This window comes from Pseudorasbora parva, chromosome 3 (genome assembly GCF_024679245.1).
Source record: "Pseudorasbora parva isolate DD20220531a chromosome 3, ASM2467924v1, whole genome shotgun sequence".
Classification (NCBI taxonomy): domain Eukaryota; kingdom Metazoa; phylum Chordata; class Actinopteri; order Cypriniformes; family Gobionidae; genus Pseudorasbora; species Pseudorasbora parva.
Genome location: NC_090174.1, coordinates 52,479,021 through 52,503,907, shown reverse-complemented (window position 1 = coordinate 52,503,907; position 24,887 = coordinate 52,479,021). Strand labels below are relative to the sequence as shown.

Here is a 24,887-nt window from a genome sequence, read left to right as displayed (position 1 = left end):
GTTCTATTACTACAATAAAGTCTAGTCAGACCCAGTATGAATGGCCATGTTAAGACCTTCACATTAAATAATAACAATAAAAATCTAGCTGCATTGGGAGAGGAATGATTTGTGATAAGCTATTGATCACGTACAGAAAAGGTGTAAGTCGTGTTCAAATAATGCCTCTGGATCTCTGAAGCTGAAACTGGAGACTGACTACAGGGCATAAATATTTAAAAGCCGTTGCAGTGCCATTTCAACTAAAGCAACACTGCTGAGGATTGATTCACATTTAACATAATGTGAGTCCTCGTAAACAAACACAGCTGAATCGAGACTGGTGCAGATGGCCTGTAATTATTTCCAGGTTGTATTGACAGTTTTGTGGGACACTGAAAACAAAGTAAATATAATTGTTGAAAATGAATAATTCTACTGAAACCATATTGTGCTCTATTCACTCACAAGTTCCCCTCTGAATTTTCCATTAGCTTTAAACACTATTGGATATTTTTGCAGCACGAACTGCAATTACAGGTGCCTAGCACAAATGTGAAGGCTACAAATTAAACATCAGACTCGCGCTTTAAAAGATTGTGGGAGTGTTGCTCTCATTCTAAACTGTTTTGATAAAGGATTGACTAATTTTAGAGTACTTGCTTCATGTCTGGACCATTTTGCACCCCAAAAACGAGAAATATTATAAATCCATTAAGCTTGTTATAATGCGAAATAAATAAATAAAGCCTTTTTATAAAATATATAGTTATCATACATCAAGCATAATATTATAATCACTGACAGGTTTAGTGAATAATACTGATTATCTCTTCATCACGGCACCTGTTAGTGGGTGAGATATTTGGCAGCAAGAGAACATTTTGTCCTCAAAGTTAATGTGTATTAAACAGGAAAAATGGGTGTAAAGATTTGAGTGAGCTTGACCAAATTTGAGGGCCAAATTGTGATGGCTAGACAACTGGATCAGAGCATCTCCAAAACTGCAGTTCTTGTGGGGTGATTCCAGTCTGTAGGGGTCAGTCTCTATCAAAAGTGGTCCAAGGAAGGAACAGTGGTGAACAGGCGAAGGCTGGCCCGTGTAGTATGAGCTACTGTAGCTTGCTTCAAATTGCTCAAGAAGTTAATGATTCCGATTCTGATGGAAAGGTGTCAGAATACACAGTGCATCAGTTTGTTGTGCATGGGGCTGCATAGACGCAGACTAGTCAGGGTGCTCATGCTGACCCCTATCCATCGCCAAAAGCACCACCAATGGCAACTGGACCACAGGGCCATTTAAGTAGGTGGCCTGGTCTGATGAATTAGGTTTTCGTTCACATCACATGGATGGCCGGGTGAGTGCGGGCCACTTACCTGGGAAACACATGGCACCAGGAGTTATATGGAAAGAAGGCGAGACGGCGGAGGCAGTGTGATACTTTGGGCAATGTTTTGCTGGGAAACCTTGGGTACTGCCATCCATGTGGATGTTACTTTGACAAGTACCACTTACCCAAGCTTTGTTTCAGACCATGTACGGTATGGTATTCCCTGGTGGCTGTGGCCTCTTTCAGCAGGATAATGTGCCGTGCCACAAAGCAAAAATGGTTCAGGAATGGTTGGAGGAGCACAACAATGAGTTTGAGGCGTTGACTTGACCTCCGAATTCCCCAAATCTCAATCCAATCAAGCATCTGGGCGATGTGCTGAACAAACAAGTCCGATTCATGGAGGCCCTACCTCGCCACTTACAGGACTTGTTGCCAGATACCACAGCACACCTTCAGGGGTCTAGTGGAGTCCATGCTTTGACAGGTCGAGCTGTTTTGGCAGCAAAAGCAGGAACAAAACTATAGACATAATTTATGTTAGTTGCACCCCTAAATTTTTCAACTTAGGAGCACAGGTGCTCCTTGGGAAAAAAACATCAAGCCCTGCAGACGTTTTCATAATTTACAGTAAAAGAAAACAAAAGTCATTTTCCTGGGATAGCCATTTATGTAAAACAAAATGATTGCCAGAGGAAAATCACATTCAAACAGGATCATTCATCTAAGTTACAATTTAATGAGCTGATGTAAATCTAACAATTATACAATCTTCTGAATAACAGGCCATTTTCATCCTTATACACTAAAAAGATAAAAAGTCAAAATACATATGAGAAAATAGTAACAAATTATAAAAAAGTTAATTCAACAGTAATTAAACTGCTACTATCACAAACAATCCAGTTATTCTCCCAAGTTTGGTGTGGGTTCCTCCGAGGCTTGAAAAATGAATGGTCCAGACACTCCGGTGAGTCTTCGACGCGTGCTCCTCCGACCCGCTTTACTCAGCTCCGGGGAGGTGTGGTCCACCCAGGCCAGGCCTACAGCCTGCAGGTCCACACTCCTCCGGTTCCTCAGGCTGCGTCGCACTGAACCGCGACTCTTTGCCACAGGTCTCAAGATGTCGTCGATGTTGAAGTCAGCCTGCTGCCAGGGAGCCAAATTAGGCTCTGCGGGTCCAGAGTTGATCTCTGACGTATCAACAGTAATTCGCTCTGACTGACCACTCTTGTCTACTTCCTCTACTTCAATCTGTACACAAGGACTTTGCGGCACCTTTTGGACACGTCCACGTCTTTTACCACTTGGTGTTTTTTGCTCTAACCTCTCAGTGGTTATGGAGTCTTCATTTGGTACCACATAGATGTTCAAAGCCTCAATTTCCTTGTTCTCAGAGCACTCAGCTTCACAACGCACTGGTTTATCAGAACTGTCTTGGTACACTGGGCTCAAACCTGCAGATTCATTTGGCTTTTGGTTCTCAGTATCTTGTTCCCCAATTTCACAATCTGATTCAGCAGTGAAGGTGATAGCTGTATTGTCGTACTCCTTTCTTTTGACTGTGCCTGAGCTACGACGTTGGCGCCCTGAGTTACGTTTGGCCTTGGAATTCTTTGACCTTGAGTTTACTCTTCCTGATGGACCACAAGTGTCATCTGAGGATTCTAAACAAGCCGTGTTCATATCCGATTGGTTGTCAGTGGTGTCTGTCACAGTGGAAGTCAACGTTGACTCGTTCTCACTGGTCTGTGTACAGGCAGTACCCAGAATTACCATGGGCCCAACTGTCTTGCTATGAGGAACATTGAGTGTCTGAATGCCAACTTGCTCTCCATCTGTGTTAGAAGAGAAAAACTTTTTTAGTTGTTTTCAAAATGCCAACATAATATAGTTCTGCTTCACCAAAGCTGTGTTCTCTTACTCTGGATTGTAAAGTTAATTGCCAATATCGGTTTTAGAGGGCTTAAGGGGATAGTTCATCCAACAAAATGTAACTTTTGTCATCATTTATTTCAGCCTTGATTGTCATTCCAAATCCATACGACCTCTTTCACCATGGAACATGAATGGAGATATACTGAAAGATATTTTGCCATCTTCCATACACATAAGCATAACATAAGCATCTAACAATGCTCAAGCTCTTTTCAAGCTTTAAAAAGGACAGAATGCACCTTAAAAAAAGATAAAAGTAGTCAGTGGAACTTATGTGCTATACTCTAAAGGCCTGTGCACACCGGGACGATCATCATGCGCACTTATCGACAGCACTTTTTGTCACGTCTGTGTTCATACCCAAGCGATTTGGTTATGTGCCTAGTGACAGTGAAAATTCACTCCATGACAGTAGATACCTCTTATTGAAAACCCAAAATACCCAGGGTACACAAGGTGGCACAGCGCAAAGCTTCTGACACTAGCTTGTCACAGATTAAGAGAGCCAGTATTTACATGCTTGCCAAAATCAAATCACACTTTTTGCTAACTGGCAAACAGACCATGGATATTTCAAGCAGCAGCAGCTGCTTCGTTGTCATCATCTTCAATGTGTGCTTGGTGAGACTGTTATGAGCTTGAGCGCCACCAAGTCGTGTTTTACTGTAACAAAAGTGCCAGTCTCATTGTGCCGGTCAGTTTTTAACACAGCACATCAAACCAAAAACTAACCCGAGTTTTTTTTATTTTTATAACAAAGCTTTTACACCTACTGTTTTGTGCGTTTTTTAAAATGTTTTTGAAAAATAAGTCTCTTACGTACAACCAAGCCATTTTTTATAATTCGCAGTATTACAGTTTTTACTGTTGTTTTGATATGGCATAATCCACGGCTGGCTGTGCATTACATTATTTTAATGTAAAATGTGGAGGCAAAAAACTGCAACAAAGCCTGATAAAATGACTGATAATTGTTTAACACTGTGTTTACATCCGACGTGAGCGACACACAAAAGACAATATGACCCATTATAATCAGTGATGTTGTCTATAATAGATGTGATGCGCTGCAACAGCTAGAAGCTGTCTACACTGGACTCGACCAGGAGACCATTGCAAAGCATTTGTCCTTCATGAGAACAAGGCATCAGTTCACTGTCTGAGATTTGTCGCGTAACAGTACTGTAACAAGCACCATCCTTCAGATGAGACGTTAAACCGAGGTCCTGACTCTCGGTGGTCATTAAATATGTTTAAAAAAAAAGTGTTGGGGTGTAACCCCGGGATCCTAGCCAAATTGGCCCTTTGGTCCATCATGGCCTCCTAATAATTATCATATACTGATTGGCTTCACCACTCTGTGTGTGAGCGTTCTGGCACAATATGGCTGCTGTCGCATCATCCAGGTGGATGCTGCACATTGATGGTGGTTGGGGAGATTCCCCCTTCTATATGTAAAGACTTTTGAGCATCTAAAATAGCGCTATATAAAATGTAATAAATTATTATTATGATTACCGTATTTTCCGGACTATAAGTCAAACTTTTTTCATAGTTTGGCTGGTCCTGCGACTTATAGTCAGGTGCGACTTATATATCAAATTTAATTCATACTGACTGACAAGAATAAGAATAGCCACGAGAACGCGCTCTATGCTGCTCCTGTAGCCTAATATTAACTTAAAGACAGCAACTTAGAAAGAGTGAACACAAACAAAACGCCCCCATTAAGAAAATCTTATTCTGCAAAATACAAACAGCATGTAGTAAAATATGTAGCGGAGAACGATTCACACAGCGTCGCGCGGCTGAGCCTCTCCCGGCAGAGAGTTCAAGCGTCTGTGGACTCGTTCCTTCAGCTCTGGCTATCTTGCTTACAGTCCGCAAGTAGCTTTCTTTTTCTTCTTCATTACAGTTAAAGTAACCTCTGCTTTTCGCCTGTCCCTTACAAGTTTCTCACTCACTTCAAACTTTCTTTCTTCTGCTCGGTTATGCGGTGAAGAGGGCACGAGCGAGTGTACGCGGCTCCCTCTCTGCCCTAATGCGACTTATAGTCCAGTGCGACTTATATGTTTTTTTCCTCTTCATGATGCAATTTTTGACTGATGCGACTTATACTCCGGAGCGACTTATAGTCCGGAAAATACGGTAATATCTTAGGCTAGTGTTATTGCTATTTCAACACAATTTGTGTAATTTTATGTTGAATGTAAGATTACTATTATTTTTTGTTTGTGAAATTTTTTGATTGTAATGGTGCCTTTACACAGCGACCTCTCGTGCTTATGGTAACGTTACAGGATTATATATATTAAGATATAAATATGTTTGAAATGTATATGACATTCAAATGACATGTGAATACTGACTTCATGTAAAAATAAAGTTCAAGTTTAAATATATATATATATATATATATATATATATATATATATATATATATATATATATATATATATATATATATATATATATATATAAAAAAATTGCATTGCATTCATTTCGTTAAACTGATTAAAGCACATCTGAGACAAACCTGTGTGATTTATGACACTGTTACATATTTTAGCACACTATCTATCTGTATTAAGTAGAAGAACACACTAGATGAGTTAAAACAAACAAAATGTGTTGTCCTTAAATAGACACATAGGTTTGTTAAGAAATAACAAATTAGTTTTGAGAGTGAAACCCAGAAGTTCTGGGAGCTCATAATTCATGTACAGTAGAGGGTTGTGCCAATGGACGATATCATTTCTTAACAAAAAAAACGGCCGCGATGTTTTACTGTACAGATCGTCAGCTGCCGATTTAGGTGACATCGCCCAATCCTAGTACAGAAAGGTCTGAAGAGACTCGTGAAATCATACAGGAGAGAAGCTAGTTAGTTGAGTTTGTGGAAAAACCTTTTATAGTGCTTTTACATTGTCTTTCAATGCATTTGATAATTCATACTCAGAAAGCAGAACTATACTGTTTGTGTGTGTATATATATACATACATATATATATATATATATATATATATATATATACATACATAAATATATATATATACACACACAAACAGTATAGTTCTGCTTTCTGAGTATGAATTATCAAATGCATTGAAAGACAATGTAAAAGCACTATAAAAGGTTTTTCCACAAACTCAACTAACTAGCTATATATATATATATATATTATCCTCAGTGTATGAATGGGTGAATGTGAGGCAATATGTAAAGTGCACTGGATTGCCATAGGTCTGTTGAAAGTGCTATACGTAAATGCAGTCCATTTACCATACATACATACACACACACACACACACACACACACACACACACACACACACACACACACACACACACACACACACACACACACACACACACACACACACACACACACACACACACACACACACACACACACACACACACACACACACACACACACACACACACACACACACACACACACACGTTGTCTATGTGGTTTACAGGAACTCTCCACAGGCGTAATGGTTAATGGTCATTTGAAATGTCCTCATAAACCACATTTATAGTGGAATACCTGTGTAGTTATACAAATTTGTGTTTTAATAAACCACATAAACAGGCACACCACACACACTGTAAAAAATAAATAAACACTTGGACAAGAGTACCTGTTAGTTTTCCTGATTGGGTCTGTGTTAGTGTGTTGTTGAGACTGGTAGACAATGTCTCAAATATGGGACTAAGCAGAGGGTTTTTTGAAGCATAGTCTCTTTTCCCGTACAGAGAACGATCCACATCCTTATTGCCAAATCGTTTTTTTACTCCTGACGTCTTCTGTATATAAAAAAACAAGCTGCAGTGAGGAACACGGACAGAGTTCACACTAATGTGCTGAAAGGCATGATGTATAAAATCACGCATTATGCTATTTATATACCAAATGCTAAGTCCAAGTCACATTAGTGTTATTATTTCAGGCTCAATGTCAGTTCAGTTTGATGCCAGTGTTAATAATCAGAGCTTAAAAAGCCCCCGTTCACCAAGACTCATCACATGTCAGCTTATGAATACTTTTTAAGCTTCATACCTTCATCTTTCCTGAAGCAGAAGCTGCTGCTGTACGCGAGCTTCTCCTTTTCTCAGGCTCACTCTCCCCTGGTTGCTAATACAGAAGAACAGAATATCAGCCTTCTGATATTATTCTAGTAAAGCCTGAAAGCACATTGAAAATCTGGGATTTTCTAACTTAGAAATAATGTTTTAGAATGATTTTTACAAGGAATAAGAATATAAAGTTTAAAAAAGATCACATATGGTGATAATACCGTTTTTCTGAATGAATAAATAATGCTTGGTTCAAAGATCTCTTAATATAAATAAAGTACACAAGGAAGAAAGATTCTAGCAATACACAAATATATAGATATTACATATCGCAACGGGTCTATTACAAACTCTTTTGTATTATAAACTGCTGAATCTGTGCTTTGAGCTGATACATCAAAGTAGACTGTTTGAAAGAACTGATTTGCAGATATGAGACCTCACCTTTCTTTTCCTACTGCGAGAGCAAGTTGGTTTAGTGCTGGAGTCAGATGAAAGTGCCTTTTCAGAGATGGCAGAAGACTCATCCTTTACTGCTGACAAGAAACATGAGTGCCAAATGTTAAAAATTAAATAAATATAACAAAATCTTCTGTTCTTATAGTCAGTCAGCTTATAATCAGTACATATGATTCTTACAGCTGAAGCTAATAAGCATTCAAACAATAGATTTTTGCTCATACATTTGCATTTTCCTTGCAGAATCTGCAAGACATTGATTTTGATTTCTTTTTTTATTTTTATTTTAATACTACCCTCAGGAAGCCATTTAAAATGACATTAACTGTGTTCCACAAGAAAATTAATAAATGTGTTCATTTTTAACATTTACACACTTATTTGCAAACATTTTTACTAGTAGGTGGTTTGTCTGAATAACTAGTTACCCTTAAACAGGGTTTCTGCAGGATTTATGAAGGTAATTAAAGAAAATGTATTGAATGAGCTTAAAGTTTGAGATAACTTGTGAACGTGTGAAAGTGATTTTATTATTAAAACAAATAAATATCTGCCAATGGGTTCATAAAAATCAACTTAATTCAAATTAATTTTCATATCCAATGACATTTGTTCTTGTTTTAAGCATAAACTAACTTAAAGCTGCAGTCTCAAAGTTTTGCATCTTTGTCGGCCATCTCTAGCCTGACAAGCCAGACCCACATCAAGATGTTTGGTCTGTCAACTCACCATTGACAGGGCTCAATCCGAGGGGCGGGATAAACGGTTGTCTTTCAAACTCCCTCTGCACGCGATAGGATAGCGCTACACCAACCAGAGCAACGAAGGTGAAGCAGAGCTTGTTGATAGATTAAACATTCACCGTATCCGGTCGGGTAAACTCCGAACACATCTTCCCTTTTTAAGAATGACTTCAGTGCCGTTCTTTGTTCTTTTCTAAGAGAAAAGCTTAACTCCAAGTCTTCCAGAGTCACGGTCAGAGCTGATTCGAAAGACCGCCGCCGTTCGCCAGTTTCTGTGTTTACTAGAAGCACGCAAACGCAACTCGGCCGTCGTCATTATGGCCCCGCCCGCCGATTCTATATATGATGTGATTGGGCCATCCAGATTTTGAGGAATACAGCTCAGATAGGTATTGAGAGTTCCTAGACGACACTTGCGGGCAGATTAAATTTGCTGCCGCTAGGGTGCGTCTAGATTTCTAGGCTAGGCCATCTCTGTATGAAACCTGCAATTGCAGTTATTTGTGGAGTTATCATCTGTATGAGAGTCGTGCATCAGCTCCTCAGCGCAGAGTATGTGCAGCTTGCTGTCAGTCACTGCACCGGTGTGGATGCTGTACTTAAGAATCAAATATTCAAGTCTTGGAGTATAACCTAAATTCAAATTTTCACCGGAAAATGCCATCTGAACAATTAACTTTCACGTCTGCCACTTTTGGGAACAAAACATCACAATAAATTGCGCTACCAAAGGTGATTAAATTTAAAATCGATTAAATATCACATCAAACCATGCAAATTATTATTATACAGCATTAGCATTGCGTGGCTGTATTTAGCGCTACCTGTAGATTTCAATTTCCATACAGTCTATTCTTTTGCTTTTGACTATAGGTGAATCTATAGTTGTCACTGATGATGTCATTTGGGCATTTCTGGATTACAATCTGCCATCAAAATAATGTTTAATTACACCAGCTGCTGTGAGAAAAGGCTATAAATGATCTGCTGAAGAACATGCGGTATACATATTCCTCATGTGCGTGACTATGAATCCTTTATGGAAGGAGACGTGATGTAATGACGCAAAGACATGCTTGAATTTTCCATGGAAACCCATCAGTACCACATAAATTATAACATATTATAAACGTATCATTGTGAATGGGGCTAAGATAAGGAGATCATTTTGAAGACTGACTGACTGACTGACATTTAGACTGAAGCTTTCATTTTGTTCAATTTCTCAGACACCAAGAAAAAAAAAAATCTTCATTTTGCATGTCAAGTAAACGTATCTTGATTTAAGGACATAATTTTTGCAGTGCATGCAATTTAATTAAATATAGGGCCCTATAAAATCTGTTATTTTTTGTTTCATAGTTAAATTAAATTACTGACTTTCATTCATCTTCAGAACACAAATGAAGTTATTTTTAATATCCCTCCATTGACAGTCTATGCAACTACCATCTGATCCTTCAAAAATTTCAAAAAGAAATTAGGAACTAATCGATACGAATCAAGTGGTTTATTCCACTTTCTGAAGAGATTTGATTCTTTATAATGATGAACGAAAGTCTTACGAGTTTGGAACAACATTAGGGTAAGTAAATGACGAACCTTTAAGTGTTCCAACCTACTTTTGATTTATTCATCCAAAATATGACAAATTCTGTGATATTCTGCATTATACATTAAAAAAAGATTTTATGAATGGATTCTGCAATTCTGCATCACAGAAATTATAGGGCACTAATTAAATGCCATGATATTGAATTTAAGACTTTCTGTTTCAATTTAAGATATTTTTGAGGCCTTAAAAGTGTGGGAGGTCAAATTAAGACTTTTTAAAGGATTAGTTCACTTCAAAATGAAAATTTCCCGATATTTTACTCACCCCATCTCATCCAAGATGTTCATGTCTGTCTTCAGTTGAAATTTTTTTTGTGAAGAAAACATTCCAGGATTTTTCTCCTCACCATAGACTTCCATGGCAACCAAAGTGTTGAGGTCCAAATCAAGGCAGTTTCAAAGGGGCTCTACACGATCCCAGACAAGGAATAGGGACTTATCTAGCAAGTTTAGCTATTGCGTAATCACGTTGAGAAAAAAAACAAAAAAAACACACTAAACGTAGGCGGAAATACTGCCCCCATGTTTACAGAGTGCAAGACTAATACAAACGTCCAAATTGTTGGACGATTTTGAAGTTGAAGGAGTGTTTTTCGGTAAAAGGCGTTTGTATTGGTCCTCGCACATTTGCTTGGGGCGGTACTTCCGCCTACGTGATCTTTCCGGCATAATTGTGCAATCCTTGGCACATCACAGAGCAGTGCAAGATAAGCAATTTAGGTTAAAAAGTAAAAAAAAAATATTTATTACTTTTTTTTAAATGACGGATGGTTGCGCTAGATAAGAGGCTATTCCTCGTCTGGGATCGTGCAGAGCCTCTGAAGCTCTTGGAAACTGCATTGATTTAGACCTTCAACATTTGGGTTGCCATCGAAGTCTATGATGAGGAGAGAAATCCTGGAAAGTTTTCCTCAAAAAACTTATTTTCGACTGAAGAAAGAAAGACACAAACATCTTGGATGAGATGGTGATTGGGGAGGGTAAAATATATTAGGACATTCTCATTTTGAAGTGAACTAATCCTTCAAGATATTTTTTAAGACCCACAGAAACTCTGTTAAAGAAGTTTATAACTAGGCAAAGCCCAGCGGAATGCTTATATGCAAATAACGTATATATACAGTAAATGCAATGTCGAAAGATCCATCTGCATGTATTTATCCCTTCAATATGGTAACTGATATTCAACAGATGTATTGGACTTACACCTGATCATAGAAATCTATTAAAATCCACACATAAAACCAGACCTATGGATTAGGCATAATAAAATGAACACAGGTCACAGTAGGCAAGCTGGACTATTTTTGTTTAACAAAAAGCAGTGTTTTGACAGCTGTGGTTTAAAGGGGATTAATTGAGAGATAAAACTTCTCACATAGTTTACCATGTTAACTGTAAGCTACAATCCAGTCTCTAAATTCAGTCCTTGTAAAGCGCCACCACTAAAGTATGAAATAAATATTAAAAAGTTAAACAAAACTAGAGACAAAAAGACACATAGATAAAAAAATAAAAAAAAAGGATGTGTTGTAAGTGTATTAGAAGAAGAGTAGACTTTGCATTAAGTTCTCATAATCTTCACCCCAGTTTGGTTCTTTTTTTTTTTTTAGCACAAAGAAATAAAAACTGCTCACCAGTGGGACATGGCAGATTTTCCTCTGTCAGTGAATTTGATGGCTCATCCTCTTCCTCTTGAAAAGCAGCGTTCATAACTTCAGCATCTTCAGCCTGGGGCTGCCGGGGCTCCTCAGCAGAGAGTACATCTACAGTTTTAGACACACGATTAGAATACAGAACGAAGAGAAATTTTCCTTCTCTTCTAAATCATTTCATAACTCACCTTTGCAGTTCTCTGAAGGCTTGTGTGAGGGAGACTCTTCCTCCATACTGGGAAAACTTATCTGAAAATATAGATTCGAGAAAGTCACAAAAACTTCAATACATAAATTAATGCAACATAAATTGTGCAATAACAGAATAAAACCATATGCCACTTATATGATTAATCTACAATCAGATAAGTTAGTTTGGAGAAGCTGGCAAGTGTCACACCTTATCGATCTCTTCAAATACTTCATCACTGTACAACAGCTCAGCACTGTGTCTGTCAATAGCAAGGACAGGAGAAGAGCCATTGAATTGGGGACTGTTGAAGTCAGGTTGGGGAAGAGGGGCCTCACATCGTTGAGGGGTCTTCAGCAGAGAGCGTTTATGTCCCGTAGATGATGGGGGACACATTGGGGTGCTTCCTTTTTGCAGTGGAGTACTGGGAGGGAGGGTTTTGTCAAAGAACTCTGGAGAGAGCGGTGCCCCAAAATGAACACGCTTCTTCTTGCGTATAGAAGAACCCATGTTATAATCTGTAAAGATTTTTTTTTTATTAGTTAAGTATTTGAAACAAAATGAACCTGAGCCATAAAGAAACCGATTAGGACACATAATAGGACTGTGAAAATACATGGCAAACTTCAGTACACAAAACCTTTTCCACAGCCCCAAAAAAAGAAAATCACTAAAACCAAAAACTATGTCACATTATGAAGATATCCAGAACCTGCTGACATCATTATGAAATGAAGAAAACTTGAGCTCAGTTTATTTGTGGTATCATCATCCAACATGGTTTTATCATACCATAATCATCTTGTAATTAATGTCATTTAAGTTCTACTTTCTGAGTATGAATGCTGTGAGAACTCCTAATTGAACTCCTTTCCACAAATTTAACATATAAAACAGTATACATAAAAATAAACAACAGTTTGTTCTAAGTCTTATTATATGCAAACAATCAAATTACTCTTTAAATTAGTGTTGTCACGATACCAAAATTCTGACTTCGATACGATACCAGACCAAAACACTGATACTAAATCGATACCACGGTAAAAAAAAAAAAAAAAAAAAAAACAGATAATATGACAACAGAACTTATTATTCATTGTTTTATTTTATTTTTTACAAAAAATTCCCTTGGCCCGCATGTTCCTGCCCTGGTTTTGACCATTCCCTTCTGTTATTGCTATAATAACTGCATGCCAGTGTGAACATCCTTACAGAGATCACATTATCAATCATGTTATCATTCACTAACCTTTCACTTCTTAACAGGTAAGGATGACCAAAATCTTATTTCATGATACCAGTAATTTAATATTTTTAAGTGTAATTTTATAATTATAATATAGATTTTTAATTGTATCTTTGTTTTTAAAAATAATTAAAAAACGCAACTTACAAACAATATGACAAAAACAGTTCTTTATTTTTCAGCTACATTAGGTCTATTTAACAGTAGCAAGTCAAGAAAGAATTTAAATAATCAAATATAAAACTGCTTACATAGTCTTCACTCTATAATCAACTATACACTGATTCTTAATAAATATATTTTAGTTATTTAGCCAAGCATGTGGTGGTTTTCCATTTTTCATTGGTGTTTGACATTAATCACACAATGTCTATATTAAGACCTGCAAGGCTCTCATTACCTCAGCTGTATACGTTCACTAAAGACATTTCCGACTGTGTTTACCTGAATACTCGCCAGACCGTGCATTTTTACATATGTTTGACCATTCAAACCCAAATAATAATCCACGAAAGAACTGAATGGCTATCGCATGTTTGTTGTCTGAAAGGTGCACGCGCGCGCGCTTCAGGTCAGAGTCCAGCACCGCGAGCACGTCCCGCGCCGCTCTTTTTCCTTCTCATACGCGCATATTTCTGGTGCTTTCTTTATCATATAAGACAAATGAAATCTGACTCCTGCCGCTGGTCTTTCTGTGCTCATTTCATGGCGTCTGTTCTCTAACTGAACGAAATTGTTTATTACAATAAAATAATCAAAACGATATCGATGCCTGTTTATGATTTCACACAGCTATATCTATAACGAAAAAACATTTACAAGTCTTGACATCATATCCGGTCAAGTCAGTAAATTCGAGTAAAATCACAGGCTTTGCTTATCGCGTGCGAATGCGTTGCACAAAACTCAGATGTGGGGGAGTAATTTTTTAATCACAGAGGTCCCTAGATAATACTAATAGCAGCTAAATTAAAAAGTTTGGTTTCTGTTGGTAATTGTAACCTCTAATATTATAGTTAGTTGGGAGAGATTTTTTTCCCTTAAGAAAAATGACTTTTGCTTTAAATGAATGTTCATTTAAAAGAAGCCTACTTAACTGTTATATGTAAATATCATCAGGCTGAACAGTGAGTTAAAATAAATGTAATGTGATCAATGGGTGCGGGTCGGGATCATGTGACACTGAAGACTGTAGTGATGCAGAAAATTCAGCTTTGCATTACAGGAATACATTACGTTTTATATGAAAAATATATTCCAATAGAAAAAGATTTTCTATTTAAAATTGTAATTATATTTTACAATATTACAGTTTTTACTGTATTTTTGATCAAATAAATGCTGCCCTGGTGAGGTTCCCTTACCTGCTGCCTTAACATCTGGTTTTGACAGCATGGGTAAAGACAAAAGTTCATTCTTTGCATCTGAATCCACACCTGATAGAGGCATCTGGCTTTGAGACGCAGAGCATTTCACCTATAATCATAGAAAAACAAAAGAACACAACGCTGACTACAGGAACACCACCAGACTAATAATGCTGACCGCAAAGTCTGTTCAAGTGTAGCGTTCATTGGTTGCATTGTAAGCAATTTACCTGTGCCAATTTATCTGCTGATGGCAATTTAACAGATGATAAACTGCATATCGAATATCAAACATGATCCCGTTAAATGCTGATATGTTTACCTCTTGCTCCTGTTGTGTTGTGAAAGAGGGGTTGGGGAGTGGCGTCTCAGTAATCTTGTCCTCACACTCCCCCGGTGGGGCCCAGCAGCGTTTCTTTGAGGGAGGCGGTGTCATCAAAGTAAATGGGCCTTGTGCAGTCAGCGCATTCTCCTTTCCTGTAAGACAGACAGTAACCTCATTGAAATAATGAACCAAGATGACATTTAGCAGAAACAGGTAATGCTGCAAAATAATATAATGAATCTGTCCTCATTTTAAAATTGCATTGAATCAGCGATTGCTGACTGTTCTCAATATTATTTAACCAAAAAAGCATGAAAGCCACTCTCTGGACTAATCTTGACAAACTCTGTAGAGCTAAGAATTGCTTCTAATGATTTGAATCATATTACTGATCCCAGTTAAAGCACAGCATGCAGGACAGAAGGCTGCTGCTAACATATAAATCAAAAGAAAACAGTTGCTTATAAACTTTAAAATAAATGTTCATATTTCAGAGGGGTTTAAGTGCTATTATAAATGTCATCCAGCCTTCTAGGCTCTATCCACATTATGGATTTTAAAAATAGATTGTATTGAAAGGACTATACTGACATCTTTCAATTGTCTTGTTTACATTTAAATAAAACTTACACATTCAATGTCAAAACCTGAAATGATCACAGATTATTTAAACTGGAAGACTGGAAATGCCTTTTCAATGTTTTTATTAACACTAAAAGCCCTCTAAAATGTAAAGATATTTATTTTAAGGCTCATACGTTTCATTTGATTTATTCTGCAGCTCTGCAATTCATCCTGCTGCGCTCTAACTGGGATCAATGGAAGAAAACAAATTGCATCAAAATTTATCATGGTGCTTCCCTATTCTGAATAAGTTCTATTAGCTGGAAATGGAAAGCAATGACAGTATTATATTCTCTTAATAACTTTTTCACAATTTAATTTGATCCTACAAGCTTGCCCCTGAAAGATATTCTGTTTTTATGTTGGCAGCAATCAACAGTTTGAGGAGAGACTGACCGTTCTTAGAATCTTTAGCCAAAGTACTTTTTGCACTCTCACTCTCCTCATTTTTCCTCTTTTCATCCTCTTCACCCTCCTCCTCCATCAGACACTGGAAGGCAGCCATCTTCTTCTTCAGAGAGTCACAGCGTGAAAGAAACGGACTCCCCTGCAAAAGCTTCATGAGGACAGAGTACAAAGTTATAACTGATAAAGTAAAAATAGAAACAACCTTCCTTATCATCATGATAACAATAAACAATGTGGTCCAAAAATGGATCAAAAGTCTGTCCTGATAAGTGTTAAGTGATTCTTAAAGGTGCACTATGTAGTATTTTTGCAGTAAAATATCCAAAATCCACCAGGCCAGTGTAGCATATTTTGTTCAGTTGAGTACTTACAATATCACAAATGTTTCTAACTATTTGTAAATTGTGAGAAAATAGCTATTTTAACCAAGGAGCTGGGACATCTGAGCATAGCGCCTGAGGAGTCGCCTGTCAATTGCGTCATATCTGCGATACCCTCGGTTTCCGACAGAAACGCTTTATTCTTAGCAGTCAGTGTGAACAAGTGTCACAGCAGCTGCCGAGCAAACGCACAGAGTAACATCAATACATCATTCTCAACACACTCAAATGTATCTAATATGATAAACAGAGCTGCGTTACCGGAAAAGCGGAAATAGCGGCGGTGCCCAGCGACTGTGTCCCGTCCCGTTAGAATAAAAGTCCCTGCTGCTCACTAGGCGTGTGTTGTTCATCTCATTAACACTCGGTGCATAGTGCACCTTTAATGCAAATAACCATATAATTATGCATTTTGGCTAGTAATTAAATGGGCCCATTTCATTTGTTGTTGATGTCAAACCATGTGTCTAATCAAACTCTGTGGTATATCTGAATATTTCAAAAAGTGTAGTTAATCGAAAAAATTAAACACTAATTTTGTAAATATTTTCTTTCAATAATTCAAGTAGGGCTGCAACAATTCTATTTTGAAAAACGATTAGTTGGCCAATGATTTTTTCAAATTATCAGATTAAAAAAAGCACCCCAAAAAAATACTGACAAAACGCACTATTCCACATCCACCTATCACTTTCAGCTGAGTGCTATGAAAACATACAAAGTCAAAAAAACCAAACTCAGTTACCAGATAAAAGGACCGTTACAGGCATTTCTTTATCTTGTAGAAATGGCTTACATTTCGCAGTGGCTCAGTGGTTCATGTCTACAAACTGAAAGGTCCACCTGACCAAGTGTCGAGGTGTCCATGAACAAGACACCTAACCCCAGCTGCTCCAGACGAGCTGGATGGTGCCTTACATGGTTGACATCGCCGTCGGTGTATGAACGGGTGAATGTGCGGCAATATATAAAGTGCTTTGGATGGCCATAGGTATGTTGAAAGAACTATATAAATGCAGTCCATTTATCATAGTAATTTACATGCTGTTATCCTGATACAGTCACTCGTTGTCGATCACGAGTTTATTGACTATTTGTTGCAACTTGCAACCCCAAATTCAAGCACTTTTCAAGAACCTCTTCATAAATATGGCTGTTTTCAAGGGTTTTCCAGGACTTACATTTAAAATATTCAAATTCAAGTACTTCAAGCACTTTAAGTACCTTGTACGAACCCTGAACATGAGAGTGAGTAAATGCAGAACTAACCATTAACAGTTTGGGAATAGTCATTTTGACACGCTTTCTTGCTATTAGAACTGTGGACTGATCAAATTGATCATCTGAAGCGCACGCACTGCCGGAATGACAATCCTCAAAGTAAAAACGCAAACATCCTTTAAATCACATTGAATGATTCCAGGTTTTGGAGTCGCCCTTGACTCCCACTGAAGGGAAATTTATTTTACATCAAAACAGGGCCAGAAATAAGAAAATAACATAATTTTCCCAGCCTGACAAAAAGCCTAAAAAAACCCTAAATAAAACAACATACTTTTAATGTGACTGTCCAAATTAGTCAAATTTAGTAATGACTTGAGCTTTCAGTGTTGCTGGGAAAAGTCACGAAAAACAGCTGTGGTACAATATTATGTCAGAATAAAATAAACTAGACAGAATGTATTTTTTAATGCATGATCATTGTCTTAAAAGGTGCTTGGGCAGGAAAGATACCAAAAATAAATACACTTTTTAAGATTCATGAAAGACTAAATCTATAGCCTTAATTTACCATCAACTAAACTAAAGCTATAATTACAAACTAAAGTCACTATGACATCTATTTCTAATGTAATCTACATGTAGGATAAATCTGTATCTGACAAAATTCTACATCAGTGTCCGAAATCCTCGCTTCATTTAATTTACTCCACATTCACTGCTTATACAGCGCGGCTCAACAACTGCCAATGCGCTATAGGGATTAGAGAATCAGTAATCAAGTGAGCGATTTCAGATGGACACTTGAACCAGAACAGTGTTAAGCCTTGATAAAAAAATAAAACAGCATTACTTTTTCAGTACTATCTTTATTTTATTCTGACCCCTTGAAGCAACAAATGTTGCTGGTAGTGTCCGAAAATAACAGTTTTTTTTCTATTGATTGTGTGATGTTTCATTAGAACAATTACAAGACATAGCAACAAAGTTGACAGAGAGTCGATTCCTGTGCTAGAGTCGACACCCCATCACTAGCGTAAATCGAGTTGCCCTTGATTTCATATCCCATGCAATGTTACAGACTTCCTGTGGTAAAATTACATTACTCTAACTATCCCGTCCAAATAGGGCTTTAGACCATGCATCTACCTGTGGTGTTCGCGGAGGTGTTTTTGCAGCTTGTCTGGCTCTAAAGCAGATGAGAGAGTTTGTTTCCGGAGATCCCCGGACCCCAATCGTGGATCTCCTCCTATTCTTCAGTTGAGCCACTCTGGACTTATCTGAGGAGAACACAGTATGAAAAGTGTGCATCAAGTTACATTTCAAATTAATTTAGTGTGCTTCATTGACGAGACAGAACTGCATAAAATTAAATTGTGCAAAATAAAATAGCACAGCAACAACTGAATGAATATAAACGTCTCGTTTACACTCTAAGAACTCCATATAACACGATTAAACAGTTATACATAAGGCAAGACATTTTTAAATCCATTTTATTTTTTACTAACCTTTAACCTTGGATGACGATATAAAGCTGTCTGTTGATATGCCAAACTGTGAAGGAGTGAGTTTAGAGAAATCCACATCTCCTGCAGTGTTCTGTCGACAGGGAGACAGGGATGCCAGTGGTGGTCTGCTGTCCATGGCTTCAGTTTCCTCCATGCTTGTTGAGTCAGGTTCATAAGATATGATATCTGAGTAAATAAATAAATTGAAGATAAAGTAATGTCATACTAAAACATTAGATAGTAAGATGACAACTGCTTAGACTGCTTTTACAAGTTAGTCATTTAAAAAAAATCGTCAAGACTAAGTTAGTCATAACTTTTGTAAGTCTGTTACATAAAAACGTAACGTTAGCTTTCTAAGACTGATTAGCCCCAACTAATCGCTCAATTAAACTTAGCAGCTATGTTTGTAACTTAACTGGAACCTGGAAATAAGAGATTTACTTTAAGCACGTCTGTTAACATTAGGCCAGCGATATGTAACCTGAGAAACCTCAGGAACCTACTTTGAGAAACATCACATGTTTGCATTTTTTTACCCCGCAGTGTAGCTAACAACACAACTACAACTAGTTGAGATATCGAAATGTTACATCAAAGACGTAAAAACACATATTTGTTTATATTGTAACGTCACTGAAATGTTCAAACTTCGCTCCTTACCGCACGTTAAAACGGCGCAAGTATTCTTCCGCTGTGAAGGAATCCGAAAACAGCTGAATAAGACTTAAAATAAACGACTTTTTACAGCCAATAATCTACGATACGACTGTATATAAATATTACTGAGTTGTGTATTTGTATGTGTATTTTCTAGACATGAGAGAGTATTTCTGTTTCTGGTTCTAACGCATCTGGTCGTCCCTGTCCATCTGGCAAAAAACCTCCTCCTGTTCATATGAATCAGCCAATCGGGTTTAAGAAAATAGGTCATGTGCTTCAAAACGGCCAATCACATTCAGGCTTAACGAACGTGCATGTTCTAATGTAGTTGTTTTTAAAATTATTTATATAAATAATTATTAATAATATATATATATTTTTTTAGAAATAACAAAAAGAAATTAAATGTTATTAAATTAAATGCCGCTATGTAGGGTGTGGCTGTAATAATAATAATATATAATAAAGAAATATTCCACGAAACTGTACAATACACTAGGGCTAGGCCATGTCTTCATTTTAAATTAAGTATACAAAAAATGTATTAACTCCAAAATACAGTCGTCATGCAGTATCTTATAAGGAAATATTTCTAAAGTGACAGCAATTTTCTCTGCGTGCTATAGCCTAGCTGCCAGAGTCATGGAGTGCAGTTAACTACTAAACAACATCTTTTTAACCGTAAAACTCTTTTCAACCTCCTCTAATGCAATAGGAACAGCCTCATCTCTGTTGGGTTTCTGCTGGCACATTGCAACGAGGCAGGGTTTAGCTGGTCAGAGCCCCTGCTGGTAGATGCCATAACTACATTATAATGGCAAAAATCATGCTGCGTCCATAGCTGGACATTCAAAAGTAGCTGGGTGTTCTGAAAGTTATCATTTATTGCAAGTGATAGTATTGCAAATATATTTTGATATCAGATATTTTGGGGTCAGTAATATTTTTATTTAAAAAAAGTAAATATGATAAATTCTGCTCTTTTAAACTTTATATTCATCAACAACAAAAAATACAGAAAAATGCATCACAGTTTCCACAAAAATATTAAGTAGCACAAATGTTTTCAACATAAGAAATATTTCTCAGACACTGAATACACTGATATACTGAGTAATGGCTGCTATAAATTCAGATTTGCCATCACATGAATACATTTACATTGTAATATACCACAATATTACTGTTTTTATGAAACATTGGTAAGCATTACAGAGCCTTCGTTAAAACCATAAAAAAGATGGACCTCTACCTTTTGAATGGTAGTGTAGGACGTATATGATCAGACGTTTGTGTGGATACATCATTGATATAGTGATGATGTCACTTTGAGTGACGTGTTCTGCATATATTAGCAGTTGCTCGAGGGTCTATCCAGATGTGCAGTAGTTATGAGGGAGTAGAGAACCCCGAGGTCTGTCAAGAGTTTTTGCAGATATGAGGTTTGACAGGTAGACGTTAATGCGTCACAAAGACTTTTTGTTTATCATAAAGACTCATTGGATGTTTGTCTCTGCCAGGTTGGCGTGGAGATGCTCTGGTCTTATTGTGTTGAATGTAGAGCTGAAAAGCACCAACAGGAGCCAGTGGTACATGCCAGGGGAGCCCAGGTGTTTCAAGACACAAAGGAGGCAGCTTCAGGCTATGGTTCTCTCAAATGATCAATTAAATGTTTCCTCATAAACTGACATTTCATGGGTTGATGGGTTAATACAATTAATAATGAATATGCCTTTCTATTTCTTATTTTGACAACTTCTTTTTTGACTTAAACAGCAGCATTTGTTTGTTAAGGCATCACAACATTATCTGTTTGACTAAAAAAAAGCTAATTTAATGCTACAAATAAGCAGCATAAACGCAAAGGTTGATTGAGGCATAAAAGTAGAACACAAATTTAAGAGTAGCAGAGATTAAACGATTATAGACATAATCAAGAGCACTATTTTATTACATTTTATTTACTTTTTGAATGTCACTGTGACCTGTTTTTTATATATATTTATAGTCATATAATTAGAATATTATCAAAAACTTCTCTCTAATCAGAAACACACTCTGATCAGCTAACTAACTCAAAACTTTAAATGATCTCTCAGTCTAGTTTTGTAGGCTACACAATCATGTGAAGACTGCTGACTTGACAGTTGTCCAGAAGATGACTACTGACACCTTGCACAAAGAGGGCAAGACACAAAAGGCCATTGGATAAGAGGCTGGCTGTTCACGGAGCTCTGTGTCCAAGCACATTAATAGAGAGGCGAAGGGGAGGAAAATATGTGGTAGAAAAAAATGTACAAGCAATAGGGATAACCTCACTCTGAAGAGGATTTTGTGAAACAAAACCCATTCAAAAATTCAGATTCAGATTCACAAGATTCATAAAGAGTGGAGTGCAGCTAGAGTTAGTGCTTCAAGAACCACTACGCACAGACGTATGCAAGACATGGGCTTCAGCTGTTGCATTCCTTGTGTCAAGCCACTCTTGAACAACAGACAGCGTCAGAAGAGTCTGACCTGGGATCACGAAATAAAGGACTGGACTGGTCCAAAGTTATGTTCTCTGATGAAAATAAATTTTGCATTTCTTTTGGAAATCACAGTGTTGGTCCACTGTGTTTTCTGAGGTCAAAGGTCAATGCAGCCATATACCAGGAAGTTTTAGAGCACTTCATGCTTCATGCTGTTGCTGACCGACTTTATGGAGATGCAGATTTCATTTTCCAACAGGACTTGGCACCTGCACACAGTGCCAAAGCAACCAGTATCTGGTTAAGGACCATGGTATCCCTTTTCTTAATTGGCCAGCCAAAATAATTGCTGAATAATTGCTAAATAAATCACCCTGACCTTAACCCCATCGAAAATATATGGGGTATTGTGAAGAGGAAGATGCGATATGCCAAAGCCAACAATGCAAAAGAGCCTAAGGCCACTATCAGAGCAACCTAGACTCTCATAACACCTGAGCAGTGCCACAGACTGATCGACTCCACACCACGCCGCAACGCTACAGTAATTCAGGCAAAAGGAGCCCCAACTAAGTATTGAGTGCTGTATGCTCATATTTTTCAGTTGACCAAGATTTCTAAAAATCCTTTCTTTGTATTGGTCTTAAGTAATATTCCAATTTTCTGAGATACTGAATTTGGGATTTTCCTTAGTTGTCAGTTATAATCGTCATAATTAAAAGAAATAAACATTTGAAATATACCAGTCTGTGAGTAATGAATAAATATAATATACAAGTTTTACTTTTTGAATGGAATTAGAGAAATAAATATTTTTGATGATATCCTAATTATATGTCCAGCACCTGTATGTATGTATGTATGTATGTATGTATTATATATATATATATATATATATATATATATATATATATATATATATATATATATATATATATATATATATATATATATACATATACAGGTCCTTCTCAAAAATTAGCATATGTGATAAAAGTTAATTATTTTTAATTAAAAAGAGTCACCCTCAAATAATTATGTTCAGTTATATACTTGGTCGGGAATCCTTTTGCAGAAATGACTGCTTCAATGCGGCGTGGCATGAAGGCAATCAGCCTGTGGCACTGCTGAGGTGTTATGGAGGCTCAGGATGCTTCGATAGCGGCCTTAAGCTCATCCAGAGTGTTGGGTCTTGCGTCTCTCACCTTTCTCTTCACAATATCCCACAGATTCTCTATGGGGTTCAGGTCAGGAGAGTTGGCAGGCCAATTGAGCACAGTAATACCATGGTCAGTAAACCATTTACCAGTGGTTTTGGCACTGTGAGCAGGTGCCAGGTCGTGCTGAAAAAACAAATCTTCATCTCCATAAAGCTTTTCAGCAGATGGAAGCATGAAGTGCTCCAAAATCTCCTGATAGCTAGCTGTATTGACCCTGCCCTTGATAAAACACAGTGGACCAACACCAGCAGCTGACATGGCACCCCAGACCATCACTGACTGTGGGTACTTGACACTGGACTTCAGGCATTTTGACATTTCCTTCTCCCCAGTCTTCCTCCAGACTCTGGCACCTTGATTTCCGAATGACATGCAAAATTTGCTTTCATCCGGAAAAAAATTACTTTGGACCACTGAGCAACAGTCCAGTGCTGCTTCTCTGTAGCCCAAAGTGGCTTGACCTGGGGAATGCGGCACCTGTAGCCCATTTCCTGCACACGCCTGTGCACGGTGGCTCTGGATGTTTCTCCTTCTCCATGGTCCGGTCACCTCTTCTTGTTGTGCAGCGTTTTTTGCCACACTTTTCCATACAGACTTCCCACTGAGGTGCCTTGATACAACACTCTGGGAACAGCCTATTTGTTCAGAAATTTCTTTCTGTGTCTTACCCTCTCACTTGAGGGTGTCAATGATGGCCTTGTGGACAGCATTCGGGTCGGCAGTCTTACCCATGATTGTGGTTTTGAGTAATGAACCAGGCTGGGAGTTTTTAAAAGCCTCAGGAATCTTTTGCAGGTGTTTAAAGTTAATTAGTTGATTCAGATGATTAGGTTAATAGCTCGTTTAGAGAACCTTTTCATGATATGCTAATTTTTTGAGATAGGAATTTGGGGTTTTCATAAGCTGTATGCCAAAATCATCAGTATTAAAACAATAAAAGACCTGAAATATTTCAGTTGGTGTACAATGAATCTAAAATATATCAAAAGTTACATTTTTATCATTACATTATAGAAAATAATGAACTTTTATCAGATATGCTATTTTTTGAGAAGGACAGTTCGTTAATGGCAATTAACATTCATAAATTAATTTGAATTTAAATTAAAAAAAAAAAATTAATTCATACAATTATATTTGATTGCTTTATTTCAATTTTGGTGTGCTCTTTGTTCTCTATTGTCTCTTGGATTCTTTATTTATTACCTCTGGATTGTTGTACTCTAGATAATCTGACAACCAAGTTGATAAAATCATCTTATAATTTTTAAAACAAAGTACTTCTAATAGACATGCCGTGTCTAAGAGCTAATGATGTGAATGAGGGCGGAGCAGAAAAGCTTGACACACATCATGTAAAGTTAGAGAGAATTGGTTTAGCATTGACTTTCACCATAAGCACCGCAGATATCCATTCATTTGGATCCAGTGACAGTTATTGCTGAGTCACTG

At 37.4% G+C, this 24,887-nt stretch overlaps 1 protein-coding gene across 2 annotated transcripts; it reads right to left on the bottom strand.

Moving 5' to 3' along the window:
* Positions 1 to 1,969: 1,969 nt before the first annotated feature.
* On the bottom strand, positions 1,970 to 19,967 carry cdca2 (cell division cycle associated 2). Of its 2 annotated transcripts, none has more exons than XM_067439431.1 (13): positions 19,745 to 19,967; positions 19,082 to 19,267; positions 18,720 to 18,850; positions 15,958 to 16,117; positions 14,935 to 15,089; positions 14,610 to 14,721; positions 12,207 to 12,514; positions 11,995 to 12,055; positions 11,789 to 11,917; positions 7,780 to 7,871; positions 7,319 to 7,393; positions 6,900 to 7,065; positions 1,970 to 3,148 (listed from the first exon to the last, which is right to left on the bottom strand). In XM_067439431.1, exons 2-13 carry the CDS (start codon positions 19,233 to 19,235, stop codon positions 2,217 to 2,219), a joined length of 2,475 nt encoding a protein of 824 aa, XP_067295532.1. In that variant the 5' UTR covers positions 19,236 to 19,267; positions 19,745 to 19,967; the 3' UTR covers positions 1,970 to 2,216. The 2 variants fall into 2 exon arrangements, with proteins under 2 accessions (XP_067295532.1, XP_067295533.1); XM_067439432.1 differs by having other exon boundaries at positions 7,780 to 7,868.
* Between the last annotated feature and the right edge of the window lie 4,920 nt (positions 19,968 to 24,887).

What these genes read in the sequence shown, in the direction of transcription:
- cdca2 (XM_067439431.1), bottom strand. Translation starts at nt 19,235, where the DNA reads ATGGAGGAAACTGAAGCCATGGACAGCAGACCACCACTGGCATCCCTG. An exon ending in CACCTCCGCGAACACCACAG is followed by an intron (nt 16,118 to 18,719) that starts GTAGATGCATGG and finishes GTCCTCATGAAG; the next exon opens with CTTTTGCAGGGGAGTCCGTT. An exon ending in GCCTTCAGAGAACTGCAAAG is followed by an intron (nt 11,918 to 11,994) that starts GTGAGTTATGAA and finishes CTAAAACTGTAG; the next exon opens with ATGTACTCTCTGCTGAGGAG.